The following is a 16110-nucleotide window of genomic DNA, read 5'->3' on the forward strand; positions in this document are numbered from 1 at the left end:
ATTGTGACACTGATGAAACTGTTCAGGCGAGCCATGAGGCCCGTTGGCCTTTTTCATGATGTTGTTCGAAAGATCTTGCAAAACTGAACAACTTTTGTTCAAGATGTCTTATTAAAAGTTTCTTGACAAAAATGTTATAGATTGCAACAATAACCCAACTGTTCAGGTGAGCCATGAGACCCGCAGGCCTATTTATTAACATCGTTAGTTAACGCTTGCGAAACTGAACAACTTTTGTTCAACATGTCTTGTCAAAAGTTTCTCGAGAAAAAAGTTATTAATGTTATTAATTGTGATACAAATTCGACTGTTCAGGCGAGCCATGACGCCCGCAGGCCTATTTTTTGATATCATTAGATAGATCTTGCAAACCTAAACAACTTTTATTCTACATTTCTTATCAAAAGTTTCGTGAGAAAAAAGTTAATCATTGTAACAGAAACTCAATGGTTCAGGCGAGCCATGAGGCCTATGGGCCCATTTCTTGATATGACACGAAAGATCTCAATAAACTGTACAACTTTGGTTATATATGTCTAAGCAAAATATTTACGAGTAAAAAGTTATGATTTAAAACGTGGAGAAAAATGAGACACTTTTTTAAACTCCATTTTCGACCCCTACCGAGCTTCCATACTAGGCACTTCCGGAAATTTTGAAAACCCAGGTGCACAACTACAACATGTCGTCTAACATCACTGAAAATTTCAGCACTCTAGCTTTTATCATTTTTGAGTTTTTGTCTGGACAAAATGGTCATCTGAAAATCGATAAAAGGGGGATAACTTCCAACCGGAAGTGATTTTTCAAAAATTGAAACGGCGGTACAAACTTCAAATGGCAACGCATCAATCCTGAAAATTTCAACCAAATTGATCCATCCATCTCCGAGAAATCTTCTGCACAAAAATCGGTAAGGAGAAAAAAAAAGAATAATAATAATAACTAGACACGATCTCGTTGCGAGCAACGAGTAGGTCTTCCGTCCGATTTGTTGATGCACTCGGAGTTAAAAAAAAAAAAAGACAAATGAGTCCCAATTTAGTTTCCGACTTTAAGACACTTTAGATATAATCAATTTTTCATATCATAAGCTTCTGAAGCAAAGTTGCGGTGAAATTCGTTTGAAATTCGACTATCCAGGCGAGCCATAAGGCCCGCGGGCCTATTTCTTGATGTCATTTGTTAGCCCTCTATAGACTCAACAACTTTAGTTCTATATGTCTTTACAAAATATTTACCTGTAAAAAGTTATTGAGATCGACCGATATTGACAAAAAATCGACTCTACAGGTGAGCCATTAGGACCATAGGCCTATTTCTTGATATCAATCGATAGATCTCGATAAACTGAACAACTTTTGTTCAATATGTCCTTACAAAATATTTACCAGTTACAAGTTTTTGAAATCGACTGATATCGACAAAAATCGACTCTACAGGCGAGCCATGAGGCCCACAGACCCATTTTTTGATATTGATCGATAGGTTATGACACATTGAACAATTTTTGTTCAATAATGCTTTTCAAAAAATATGTCGTTTTAAAGATATGAGGCGTCAAATATTTACGATTTTGGCCCTTAAAATCTCTAATTACGTAACATATGACCTACTTTTTGATTTGATAAGATCAAGCTCGTTGAGATGAACATTTCCGCTTCTACAACTTATTATAAAATATTAATAGTTTCTGAGATATTCTCAAAAACATTTGGACCCTTCTAAACCCCTAATTTAAAGGGCCAGCCCGTTTTGCTTGATATCGTAAGAAAGGCCTTGTCATTTTAAACATTTTTTGCTCAACAAGTATTTAGAAATTCTTTACCGTTCTCGAGTTATCTCTACAAGAAATATTTAGGGGCCAAACTGTAGCTCCCTAACGGGGCCACATAGGGAAAAACGAAATGTACATATTGTTTAGATTATCATTCTGAACAACTTTTGTTCAATAATGCTTTTCAAAATATTTGTCGTTTTCAAGATATGAGGCGTCAATTATTTATGATTTTGGCCCTTAAAATCCCTTATTACATAACATATGACCTACTTTTTGATTTGATAAGAACAAGCTCGTTTAGATGAACATTTCCGCTTCAATGACTTATTACAAAATATTAATAGTTTCTGAGATATTCTCATAAACCTTTGGACCCTTCTGGGCCCCTAATTTAAAGGGTCAGCCCCTTTTGCTTGATATCGTAAGAAAGGTCATGACATTTCAAACATTTTTTGTTCAACAAGTATTTAGAAATTCTTTACCGTTCTCGAGTTATTTCTAGAAGTAATTTTTAGGGGCCAAACTGTAGCTCCCTAACGGGGCCACATAGGGTAAAAACGAAATATGCATATTGTTCAGATCATCATTCTGAACAACTTTTGTTCTTTATTGCTTTTCAAAATATTTGTCGTTTTCGAGATACAAGGGGTAAAAAATTTATGGTTTTGGCCCTTAAAATCCCTTATTACGTAACATATGACCTAAATTTTTATATGAATAGCTTTGGATTGTTGAGATGAACATTTTTTGTTCTTTGACTTATACCAAAATATTAACGATTTTTGAGATATTTGATCTAGACTTTGAGCCCTTCTAGATCCCTAATTGAAGGGGCTAGCCCCTAAATCATGATATTTTCGAAAAGACCTCGCAAATGTGCACAACTTTTGTTCTACATGTCTTAACAAAATATTTGCAAGAAAAAAGATATTGGAGATCAAAGGTCAAAAATTGCCGAAATCGGCGAACAATTTTGGTATCCATTTTTTCAGGTCCAGGCGAGCGTTCAGGCAAATCGCCTCCGGTAAAATCGAATCCCCCACAAATCTTCTAAAATGTTTACTCTATCTTGTGTAGAAATTTCAAGACTCTAGCTTCAAAACTAACGGAGGAGATGTGTGGACAACAAGGCCCTTCAAAAAGTCACTTAAAGAGAGATAACTCCTGACTGGAAGTGACGTCAAGCACGAAATTTTGCAAGCAAAGTCTCGTCACCAAAAGACATCTTTCCTGAAAATTTCGTGAAAATCGATCGAGAAATGGCTGAGAAAAACGCGTGTACTACCAAGGAAAATAATAATAATAATAAGAAGAAGAAGAATAATAATAATAATGAAGAAGAACGCGAACAATAATAGTAAGGTCTTCCGCAGGAGACGGAAGACCTTAATAATAAGAAAAGTGAAAAATCAACAATAGAATAATAGAAGGGTCTTCCGCTGAAGACGGAAGACCCTAACTAGACACGATCTCGTTGCGAGCAACGAGTAGGTCTTCCGTCCGATTTGTTGATGCACTCGGAGTTAAAAAAAAAAAAAAGAAAAGACAAATGAGTCCCAATTTAGTTTCCGACTTTAAGACACTTTAGATATAATCAATTTTTCATATCATAAGCTTCTGAAGCAAAGTTGCGGTGAAATTCGTTTGAAATTCGACTATCCAGGCGAGCCATAAGGCCTGCGGGCCTATTTCTTGATGTCATTTGTTAGCCCTCTATAGACTCAACAACTTTAGTTCTATATGTCTTTACAAAATATTTACCTGTAAAAAGTTATTGAGATCGACCGATATCGACAAAAAATCGACTCTACAGGCGAGCCATTAGGACCATAGGCCTATTTCTTGATATCAATCGATAGATCTCGATAAACTGAACAACTTTTGTTCAATATGTCCTTACAAAATATTTACCAGTTACAAGTTTTTGAAATCGACTGATATCGACAAAAATCGACTCTACAGGCGAGCCATGAGGCCCACAGACCCATTTTTTGATATTGATCGATAGGTTATGACACATTGAACAACTTTTGTTCAATAATGCTTTTCAAAAAATATGTCGTTTTAAAGATATGAGGCGTCAAATATTTACGATTTTGGCCCTTAAAATCTCTAATTACGTAACATATGACCTACTTTTTGATTTGATAAGATCAAGCTCGATGAGATGAACATTTCCGCTTCTACAACTTATTATAAAATATTAATAGTTTCTGAGATATTCTCAAAAACATTTGGACCCTTCTGAACCCCTAATTTAAAGGGCCAGCCCGTTTTGCTTGATATCGTAAGAAAGGTCTTGTCATTTTAAACATTTTTTGCTCAACAAGTATTTAGAAATTCTTTACCGTTCTCGAGTTATCTCTACAAGAAATATTTAGGGGCCAAACTGTAGCTCCCTAACGGGGCCACATAGGGGAAAAACGAAATGTACATATTGTTTAGATTATCATTCTGAACAACTTTTGTTCAATAATGCTTTTCAAAATATTTGTCGTTTTCAAGATATGAGGCGTCAATTATTTATGATTTTGGCCCTTAAAATCCCTTATTACGTAACATATGACCTACTTTTTGATTTGATAAGAACAAGCTCGTTTAGATGAACATTTCCGCTTCAATGACTTATTACAAAATATTAATAGTTTCTGAGATATTCTCATAAACCTTTGGACCCTTCTGGGCCCCTAATTTAAAGGGTCAGCCCCTTTTGCTTGATATCGTAAGAAAGGTCATGACATTTCAAACATTTTTTGTTCAACAAATATTTAGAAATTCTTTACCGTTCTCGAGTTATTTCTAGAAGTAATTTTTAGGGGCCAAACTGTAGCTCCCTAACGGGGCCACATAGGGTAAAAACGAAATATGCATATTGTTCAGATCATCATTCTGAACAACTTTTGTTCTTTATTGCTTTTCAAAATAATTGTCGTTTTCGAGATACAAGGGGTAAAAAATTTATGATTTTGGCCCTTAAAATCCCTTATTACGTAACATATGACCTAAATTTTTATATGAATAGATTTGGATTGTTGAGATGAACATTTTTTGTTCTTTGACTTATATCAAAATATGAACGATTTTTGAGATATTTGATCTAGAATTTGAGCCCTTCTAGATCCCTAATTGAAGGGGCTAGCCCCTAAATCTTGATATTTTCGAAAAGATCTCGTAAATGTGCACAACTTTTGTTCTACATGTCTTAACAAAATATTTGCAAGAAAAAAGATATTGGAGATCAAAGGTCAAAAATCGCCGAAATCGGCGAAAAATTTTGGTATCCATTTTTTCAGGTCCAGGCGAGCGTTTAGGCAAATCGCCTCCGGTAAAATCGAATCCCCCACAAATCTTCTAAAATGTTTACTCTATCTTGTGTAGAAATTTCAAGACTCTAGCTTCAAAACTAACGGAGGAGATGTGTGGACAACAAGGCCCTTCAAAAAGTCACTAAAAGAGAGATAACTCCTGTCCGGAAGTGACGTCAAGCACGAAATTTTACAAGCAAAGTCTCGTCACCAAAAGACATCTTTCCTGAAAATTTCGTGAAAATCGATCGAGAAATGGCTGAGAAAAACGCGTGTACTACCAAGGAAAATAATAATAATAATAATAATGAAGAAGAAGAACGCGAACAATAATAGTAAGGTCTTCCGCAGGAGACGGAAGACCTTAATAATGAAGAAGAAGAACGCGAACAATAATAGTAAGGTCTTCCGCAGGAGACGGAAGACCTTAATAATAATAATAATAAGAAACAGAGTAAAAACAATATGTTCCCAAACTTTGTTTGGGGAACATAATAATAAGAAACAGAGTAAAAACAATATGTTCCCAAACTTTGTTTGGGGAACATAATAACTAGTTCTAATTGTAACGGGGACCGTTACAGATGTTCCCCAAACCTCCCCCAATTAAAAAGTGATGTCCTTGTGAATCTATAGGAAAAAATCATTTTATTTTAGCCTTTAATTACATGTAGTACGTTCAATATGGTCATTTCAGTACCAAGAAATGAAAGAAAGCGTTGCACGTGCATACACGCGCACGCGTGTATGATTCCGAATTTTTGTTGATGTCGTTCAACAGGCATTTGTATCATATGCCCACAGTATGAATTTCATAACGTTTCCACCAAATATAAGGAAGTTATAGCGATTTTAAAATCGTCCAATCAGAAATCAGCACACGTGCATGCACGTGCTGAGCATTAATTCTAACCACAGCAATTTGTAAGGAGTACCGAGATACATCTAAACCCCTAATATGAATAGAATTTGATGAAAAACAAAAACGTTATCGTCCTTTAAAAATTGAACATTTAAAAAACGTTGCACGCGCATGCGCGTGTGCGTTGGCATTTTTTGTTACACCAACATATAGATACACATATTGTCTACATATGCTGTGAATATCATCTCATTCGCTTCATAAATAAGATAGTTACAAACGTTTTAGCATTATCCAATCAAAATGAAGCGCACGTGCATGCGCGTGCAAATTGGTAATTTTGACCATGTAAATCAGTTAAGGGTCTCAATATCTACCTATGATATGAATTTCAAGCCATTTCAATGAACAACAAAAAAGTTAGACTGATTCCAAAGTTAGCGTACAAATTTTGTAATGCGCGTGCACGCGCATGCGTGCGCGTGCTGGCAAAATAACTATTATTTTTCATATGTACAAATGATATGCTATCATCCTATTTAGGTTTTATATCGCTTCCTTCAATATTCTGATTTTCCATTTTTTGTACCAAAATTGCAATGCACGTGCGCGCGCGTGCATGCACGTGCAAACAAAATGACTATCACTATGCACATCTACAAACGCTATACTATCATCCTGGAAAGTTTCATATCGATCCCTTTTGTAGTTTCTGAGAACACTACCGGACAAAAAAGTACCGGAGAAAAAGAATAATAATAAGAAGAAGAAACAGAGTAAAAACAATATGTTCCCAAACTTTGTTTGGGGAACATAATAATAATAAGAAACAGAGTAAAAACAATATGTTCCCAAACTTTGTTTGGGGAACATAATAAGAAACAGAGTAAAAACAATATGTTCCCAAACTTTGTTTGGGGAACATAATAATTAGAGATATCTTCAATTGAATTGAAGAGATCATCAAATCAGTTATACCGATCTCCAAAATTTTGTGAGCAATAATTCAACCACATTGATGCGCGCATCAATTGAATTAATGGGAGCAATGATGCATCATTTCAATTGATGATAGCAATAATTGATTTGATGAGCGCATCAATTCAACTATTGCGCGCAATAATTAAATTGATGATAACTTCAAATAATAAAAGATATCTTCAATTATTTGAGTTTATGTTAATTTGGTGTTCCATATACTGAGTATTTGAACGATGGGGATGGAATTAGTCCACGAAGGACAAACTCGAAATTCATAAAATAAATCATTGTATATAATAGGTTTTAAAGTGTTATTTATCATTCTATATTCAAATAAAAGATTTTTCAACAATGCAGCGAAATATGTAATGGAGTTCGAGGAATGTGTATATTCACATGCGGAGTCACAGCACTAAAACCGGCTAGATTGAAACAAATTGTGTCTTCATAGTTGCAAATGATAAGCAATGGATTTCAATAGAAATTAAACAGAATACACATTGACAGTGAATGTAAATATTTTACTGCATTGTCCAAAGCCAAATCACTCATAGCAAAAACATTTCATGTTCTATACTTTATGAGTACAATCTCAGTCCCTTGTGTTTTTTCAGTTGTTTTCTATTTATCATCAGCTTCATATTTTAATTGTAAATCCCTCAGGAAAGCATACCTATTTAGTGATTAGCGTATAATGAAAAAGCATAATTCTAGGAATTTTAATTTGGGGATTAAGTTTTATTAACTGCAGGTCTGAAATACATGATATCATGAAACAAGATGAAACTGTCAAAGCAACAATACGCGGTCTATTAAGCAACCGGTTTGTTGCGTTAGCTATGTTTGTAATGTAGCCAGGTGTTGGATCTCGGATCCACCTACTTGTTGTTCAGGTTGTTTTATGTCCTTTGTGTTGGTATGTCACGTGACTGGTTAGAGATAGAGGGAAAGAGTGTATGAGAGAGAGTGTGTGAGTTGTGTTCACATACCTACTAAAAAAAACTATTTTTACCTGTCCGCCCCATACCTACGCACACCGTCAAGGTTGAAGCACGTAACTCATGAAGTAATATTGTATAGGGTTATGCAGACTGATAAGATTTATCTATCATTATATTAATAGTTCAGAGTTTAATGCTATACATTTAATATAAGAAATCTTTCCGAGTTAATTTGGTGATATTTAGAGTTAGTGAACTGCATGTAAAGTATGAACGTTAAATATTTTGTACGAATGTTGTAGGTTTTTTTCCATAGAATACAATATTTAAAAACCCAAGAATTGTTCCTAATCTATCGATGGGTTACAGTAAATTTCTTTCCAGATTGCTACGCTATGATTTTGTTCACTTGATTTTTTTTTCAGGAATAGAAATATCAGTACTTTGTGAATACATACTTGATGACTATGCCTGATAATAATAGGGACTATTTTGTCAGTACTTTGTGAACACATACTTGGTGACTATCCCTGATAATTATAGGGACTATTCTGTCAGTACTTTGTGAATACATACTTGATGACTATGCCTGGTAATTATAGGGACTATTTTCTTCATGGATAACCTGGACGACATGATGAAGAGTCGTAAGGCGAAAGCTGAGCTGTTTCCCTTTTTGGAAAAATTCACTTCAGATATCAGAGTCTTGGACACAGAGGTACCGTATAAGCAGAAATGAAATTTTAGCGAGGATCTAATTTTGCATTATTAGCGAAAGATAAGTTCGCTAAAAATGAATATCGCTAACAATTTATTCCATATAAGAGGTTATGGTAATCTATCCTGGAATTATAAACTCTCCCCCCCCCCTCTCTCTCTCTCTCTCTCTCTCTCTCTCTCTCTCTCTCTCTCTCTCTCATTGTCTTCTAATTGTCAAAATTGGCCTAATCTATCACCAACCACACTTTACCTGGGTACACTCAAAGGTAGACGACCAAATCCTTGACTTTAGGTGAATTACCTTGAAGTCTCTAAAATCTTGAATTTGGATTCATAACTTTGCATCAAGGTCACAGCAAATCAGTATGACATTACTGAAGTGATTTATTCTTTTGCTAAGTATTTCTACTCCCTTTCCATATAACATTGATTGCAGATAATTAATTGCATTAATATACACAAAACAGTGGAAATACCCTCTGATCAGCTAAGCTATATGTCAAGTATAAGTGAAACACCCTCTGATCCTGTAAGTTCATCGTCGGAAACCCACGGTTGATTACACTTCGTTCTATCTCCATCACCCGTGTGTCCATTCATTCCTACTCGCTTGTTCTCATGAATAGATATCTAAAATATCGTCCAATCAAAGTAATCGTTATTGTAACAGAACTCTTCTGTTTTTAAAGGTAACATTAACTTAACTATGCTATCACAACAGTTGTATACCGAAATTGGGCTGAAAGCGTCTTGTTGATCGGACAAATTCGCTCAGGGTCTACTATGAGCGCCCATACAAATTGCCTCATTAATTATTCATGAGAACGGGTGAGTAGGAATGAATGGACCCACACGATGAGGTAAGTTATATGTCAAGTATATGTGAAACACCCTCTGATCAGGTAAGCTATTTGTCAAGTATAAGTGCCTTTCATCAGTAAATGAGATGGTTATAGTCAAATCAAAAATGTTTAGGAAAGAACTGTAGAAAATTGTGTTTATGGACAGACATACAAAAGGTAAATGCATAGTATATCTTTTTAAAGATTTTATGGGCTTCTACAAATTGTATTACATGAAATTCACTATGATTTAAAGTATTAACCACTAACATAAGGACAACACGCAACTAAAGTGGAAGTGGCACATGTCATTGTCATACACCACTGGTAGTATATGTAACACAGACAAACCCTGAAGTGTACTGCTACACTGGGGAACAGTGAACACAAACTGAAAGGTTTGGTAATGAATGTTTCTGATTGCCCAGCTAGAATGGAACGGTTCTTGTCACGAATAGAATGCTTGAAGATGGAAAACGAACAGTTGACAGTTTGGTCAGGACCAGAATGCTTTTTGGCCAAGATGTTTAGCATTGATTTCATATTCTGCATTTTGGACACGTTTTGAGCTTTTTACAAACACTCAGTCTATATATTGTGATATAAAAAGAGAGAAAAAGAGGGATTAAAGTTTTACCAATCAATTCATCTAAAAATGTTACCATTTTAAAGTGGAATGAATGAGGATGAAGATTAATTGAACCATGTGAGTTACGTATACATGTATATGACTTAAGGTATTCAATGTATAATGACGATATTTCATATCTAATAAATGGATGGTGGAATATTTGTAATCATGGTATTATTTTGAAGGGTTCATCAAATAAAAATAATCCACCATAGGAATTTTAAAAATTTTGTTTACTGTTTGATTTATTTCACCTAGAATTTAACATTGAAGTATATGGGAAAAGCATGTTTTATTACAATATTTTAAAAACAAATTATATTTTCATACTAATCTCTTGGTAGAAAGTTACATACACTTTCTTTTTATGAAAATATGAAATAAAATTAATCATTGACCACATACATTTTTAGAAAATTAGATTTTTCTTATTTTTACAAAGGGCAGACAACTCTTCCAAAAAGTCTTAAGTGCAAAAAGGTCAGCTTCTAATCATTTACCAGTCATGTGAATTTCATCTGCTTCACTTTCATCATTATTTATCAATAAACTTTTATGTTGATTTAAATCCTTCAAAATTGTTCATTATACATGTAATACCTTCAGTTCACGTGAAATATTTACTTATGTACTGTTTTTATACAAAACTGGTTTTTTTTTTCATTTATACAAAAAATTCTCGTGGGGTCATTTCAAGTCTAATTTTGATAGAGTTATGACTGTGTAACTCAGAAAATCAGCAGTTTCGCGACAGAATGTGAAATGATTTTCATTACAATTGCTGCAGAAATATTATAAAAAAGAAGTGAGTTGGTATGTGTATTATTTCTTGGGAATTTGATTAATGGCTATAAACTGTACAATATGTAGTTTATGAACCTGTATAAAAGTCTATCTAATATTTTTGAATATTTCTGAAAATAAAAGTATTTGGACATATAATTACAATCTTGTATGCCTAGTGAAAGTGGATGGAACCAACGATAATTTATTGATATACTATATTTTCGGTGACGGTTTATTTTGTTTGAAATATTTGATGTGTGAATTTTATAGCACTGAATGTACACCTGTTTTCAGTTCGTTTTGGGGAATTAAAAAGAAGCAATTTCCACCTTTTTGTTGTTGCTATTGTTTGTTCTGTAAATATAGTAACACGTGGTCACAGTGAACATGCTTATAATGAATGCATGCTTACAGTCAAGTAATTCCCTGTGATTTTAAACTATTTATGAACTTAATGATTGAAAGGTGAAGATAACGATAATCTCATAACTCCTATAAGCAAAATAGAGAATTGGGCAAACACGGATCCCTAGATAAACAAGAGGTGGGATCAAGTGCCAAGGAGTAAGCATCCCATGTAGACCGGATATGATGAATTACATTTATGATGATTCAATTTTTGATTGTCCCTACCTCTTAACTATAAGTGAGTTTTACTGTATTAGATTTAGTTCATTTTTTCCAAACATTTGGACGTTAAACAATATACAACCAACTTAATCTAAAATACGTCGAGTAAATGATAGTAATGGATTAATGTATGATGTAGAGGACGATTGTATATTTATCATTATACAAGTTAACCATTCAAATGACATCCCCACCCACCCTAAAATTAGTATTCAAAATCAAACATTGAAACGTAAACGTGGTACACTATTTTGAATTTGAATTTAGAAGGAAGTACCAGCATTCCTATACCTGCACTTTCTAAAGAAAGTTCGAGTAAATTCTTCTCACCCTGGTCCGTCCGTCCGTTTGTCATACTTTCTTCTTTCTCAACCCCCTCTTTTATTTTAGATAGTAACCAAATAATCTATCAATATGATAGAAGGTGTCCTGTACATGTGTAATAAGATAATAGAATTTTGAATTTTAGCTTGGGGGCCAAATGGGGGTAAAAATTATTGTTTTTCTACACAAACCTGTTTCCAAGAACTACTCCAAAATTTTAAGTAGTAGCCAAATTATCTTTTGGAATATGATTGATGGTGACCTGTAGATGTGCAACAAGATTTTGGCATTTTCAATTTTACCATGGGGGCGAAATAGGGGTAGAAAACGAGGGGTAGAAAACGACGTTTTTCTACAAACCCTAGTTTACTTCTCTTCCATCTATGGAGTAGCCATATCATCTTTTGGAAGATGATTGGTGGTGTCCTGTAAATGTGCAATACAGATAAGAAATTATTATTGCCCTCACAGCCATTCATGTATCATTTCATTACACCGGCAGATTCGAATTTTGCTTACTGTGAGACAAAAACTGGTCCTTGATGAGGAATTCAATACAACGTTAAACAAAAAAAATCTCTAGAAACATTGAGAGATTTGGCAGTAAATTGTTTGAACTAGAACTACAAAGACTGAGTCAGCAAGACGGGGTTCACCTGTTCAAAGCCTGCTGCAGAAGACCATTTACTGTAAGTGTCTCTGTATGTTGTTCTCTGTTCCCTTTATAAACTTTTTATGCCCCCGAGATCGAAGATCGGGGGCATATTGTTTTTGTTCTCTCTGTCATTCTGTAATTCTGTCATTCTGTCTGAAACTTTAACCTTGCTAATAACATTTTTGACCCCGTGACCTTGACCTTGGAGTTTGACCTACTTATTGAAAACTTTAACCTTGCTAATAACTTTTAAACAGTAAGTGATAGAGCTTTGATATTTCACATTAGTATTCCTTGTGACAAGACCTTTCCGTGCGTACCAACATTTTTGACCCCGTGACCTTGACCTTGGAGTTTGACCTACTTATTGAAAACTTTAACCTTGCTAATAACTTTTAAACAGTAAGTGTTAGAGCTTTGATATTTCACATGAGTATTCCTTGTGACAAGACCTTTCTGTGGGAACCAACGTTTTTGACCCCGTGACCTTGAAGTTTGACCTACTTTTTGAAAACTTTAACCTTGCTAATAAGTTTTGAACAATAAGTGATATAGCTTTGATATTTCACATGAGTATTCCTTTTGACAAGACCTTTCCATGGGTATTGAACCTTTTGACATTTGACCTACTTTTAATTATTTTTTTTACATTGGTCATAACTTCTAAATGGTAAATATTAGAGTTTTCATATTGTACATGATCATTTCTTTGACAAGATCTTTCTACTGGTACCAAGATATTTGCCCTTGTGTTCGGAATGTGCCATTATCGGGGGCATTTGTGTTTCACAAACACATCTTCTTTAACTTTTGAAAATACATGAAATTCTGCTAGTGTGAAGCATACCTCCTGCATTTTCAAAACTGAATTTAGTTTTTATATTTACATTCTATTTTCATTTCCGTTAGATTCCCAAGTCATTAAAGGACACATATCGTGTTTTCAAAGTATACAAAATTATATGCATTTTGTCTTCTTTATGCTTATAGAAATTAATTGTAATAGTTCGTTCGCTGAAGTATTGCGATAATTAGCCACAATACGGACTTAAATCTAAGCCCTGATTTCAAAAAGCCTAGTTAATTAGATAGGTAGTCACGTGGTACAGTGACGTCATATGCGACCTTCGTCGATCAACTTGTTGTAAAAGTAGTGTTAGATAGTTTTAAAAACTCGGGTTTTAGGGGCCTAATTTATTTACCATGGATAACATTTATTTCGATGTTGACAAATTTCCCGAGTCTTAAATCTTTTAGCCACCAGTGCATACAAATAGCGACCCAAACGTAGCGAGGAAAGCGAGTATGAAATCTGCGAGTAAATAATGTTTACATGGGATCACTGTCTAAACACAATATGGTAATGTCATTTCTGTAAACAACTGTAATTAGCGTTGTTGCTTTTTGAAATAAACAGTGCAATTATTATTAAATTTATTTTTGGAGAAGTTAGATAAACCTAAATTATGATACGATTATGTGTCATTGACAACTAGGCCTACTGTCACGGGTGCATTTCGAAAAAAAATAAAAATAAAAATTATCAAACTTATGGTGAAAATCCCAATACTTTTAAATTATTTTATTCAAGCAATTTTATTAATCATTATTTTTGTTGTTGTTATCTACACGTTGTTACTTAGGAAGTAGGAGCGCGGCGTGCTGTTGTTGTAAACACGTACGTGTTCCTTAAAAAAATGAAAGCATTATAATTCAATTCAAAGTTGGGAAATATCATATTTTATTATTTATAATTGAAAGTTCAATTATCTTTTATCTTCAAATTTCTTTTTTAAAACTACCAGTTGGTAGACACTGCTAGCGAAGTTCTGCCTACAAGGTGAAGGTCAGTTGGTGCAAGTGTGTATTGAATTTGAGAGCAGAACGGAAAGCATATGTCGTAGGCCTATGTGTACCAGTGGGTAGCTTCGATAGAACCATTTTCTCACAGTTTATCTACGTCTTTGTCCAAGTGCTTGTTTAAAAAAGTACAGGGACAAATTCTACTGGGGTTTTTTTTATGGCAAAGTCGTTGTGCCGACAAAAAATATTCACGTCTTGTCCCTCATACCTTCCTTCGAAAATTGAAAAAAACACAGTCCAAAGCCTCTCTACTGACAGCAAGTACACCCTTAAACGGCACAAAACACCCTAAAGCAGTGTTATTTACAAACCGTTAATGTGATAATTGTTTGTTTGTCAATTAAATCTAATCTGTTTATGAAATGACTAACAACTGTTTTCAAATCTTCTCGCTCGAGGTCGCATATGACGTCACAGATAATGGCGCGTAAAATATCGAAGAAAATATGCATATCGCAAGATTTGAATTTCATCGCTTTCAAACTCGAAAACTACGCAAACTGTTTCATTTAAAACACATGTAAAGTAGTTTTAGGCATGAAATGAATTAATTTTGCTGAAAAAATTAAAAAGTTTAAAAACATGCGATGTGTCCTTTAAGATAGTAAGCTGTAAAACGTAGTTACAATGAAAACATTCCTATTGAAATTACACTTGCAGCCAAGTGATTTTCATTCTCTCTGGTTTTAAAACATATTATGAAGTCAATAGATAAAAGGTGAAGATAACGAACAGTGATCAATCTCATAACTCCTAGAAGCAATACACAATAGATAGTTGGGCAAACACGGAGCCCTGGGCACACCAGATGTGGGATCAGGTGCCTAGGAGGAGTAAGCATCCAATGTACACCGGTCACACCCACCGTGAGCCCTATATCCTGATCAGGTAAACGGAGTTCACCGTAGTCAAAATCAATGTGCCAAGAACGGCCTAACAATCGGTATGAAACACGTCAGACAAAATTTGACTTGATGATAGGTTGTATTGAAGATATAATGCATTACGTACATAATGAATCAAAATTTCCACCACTTAGCCAATATATATATATATATCCAAATTTGGTAGTGATAGTGATATTGATATTGATAGTGATAACGGGTAGTGATATTTGGGTATCCAATGAAAGTGTTTTCTGTGCTTTATATATAAACCGCCGCGGTGGCCGAGAGGTTAGAGCATTCGCCCTGCATGCGGTAGGCCGGGGTTCGAATCCCGGCCGCGACAGCCCCAAGTCCTTAAAACAGGTAGTGATAGTTCCATCGCCAAACGCTCGGCATTAGGTGTGAATGTCACGGGTCCTCGGAGATGACCTTAAAAACGGATGACCCGTGCCACAGTAGGTGTGGCACGCTAAAGAACCCTCACTGCTCAATGGCCGTAAGCGCCGAGCATAGGTCTAAATTTGAAGCCCTTCACCAGCCTTGCGTCTTCATATGAGTGAAAAATTCTCGAACAAGACGTTAAGGAAGATACAATCAATCAATCATATATATATATATATATATATATAACACGACACGAACAACCAGATTGTCAAATTTGCGGATGACAAACGAAAAGAATTACATTGTACATAATATGGCCAACCTCTCCGTTGTGAATCGGATGCCTTAAATTCTAGGCTACCATGACCGATTATAACCTCAAGTAAAAAGATGGATTGGCTAGACTAGTGTTTAACTCCAAGTCAAAACTACAAACTAATTGTTGAATTAAAATATCCATTCTAAAGCAAGACAAATTACAGGATCTTCCTTTATAATCTTATTTCTGCTCTAACCATG

The 16110-nt window shown here is 34.7% G+C and overlaps 1 protein-coding gene across 1 annotated transcript in view; it reads left to right on the forward strand.

The window, feature by feature from the left end:
* Positions 1–16110, forward strand: part of LOC125676480 (uncharacterized) — an 81749-nt gene that overhangs the window by 58447 nt on the left and 7192 nt on the right. The window contains 1 exon segment of the mRNA XM_056160911.1: positions 8472–8598. Within this exon segment, the coding sequence (XP_056016886.1) occupies positions 8472–8598 (127 nt within the window).

The sequence above is a fragment of the Ostrea edulis genome, chromosome 3 (assembly GCF_947568905.1).
Source record: "Ostrea edulis chromosome 3, xbOstEdul1.1, whole genome shotgun sequence".
NCBI lineage: Eukaryota > Metazoa > Mollusca > Bivalvia > Ostreida > Ostreidae > Ostrea > Ostrea edulis.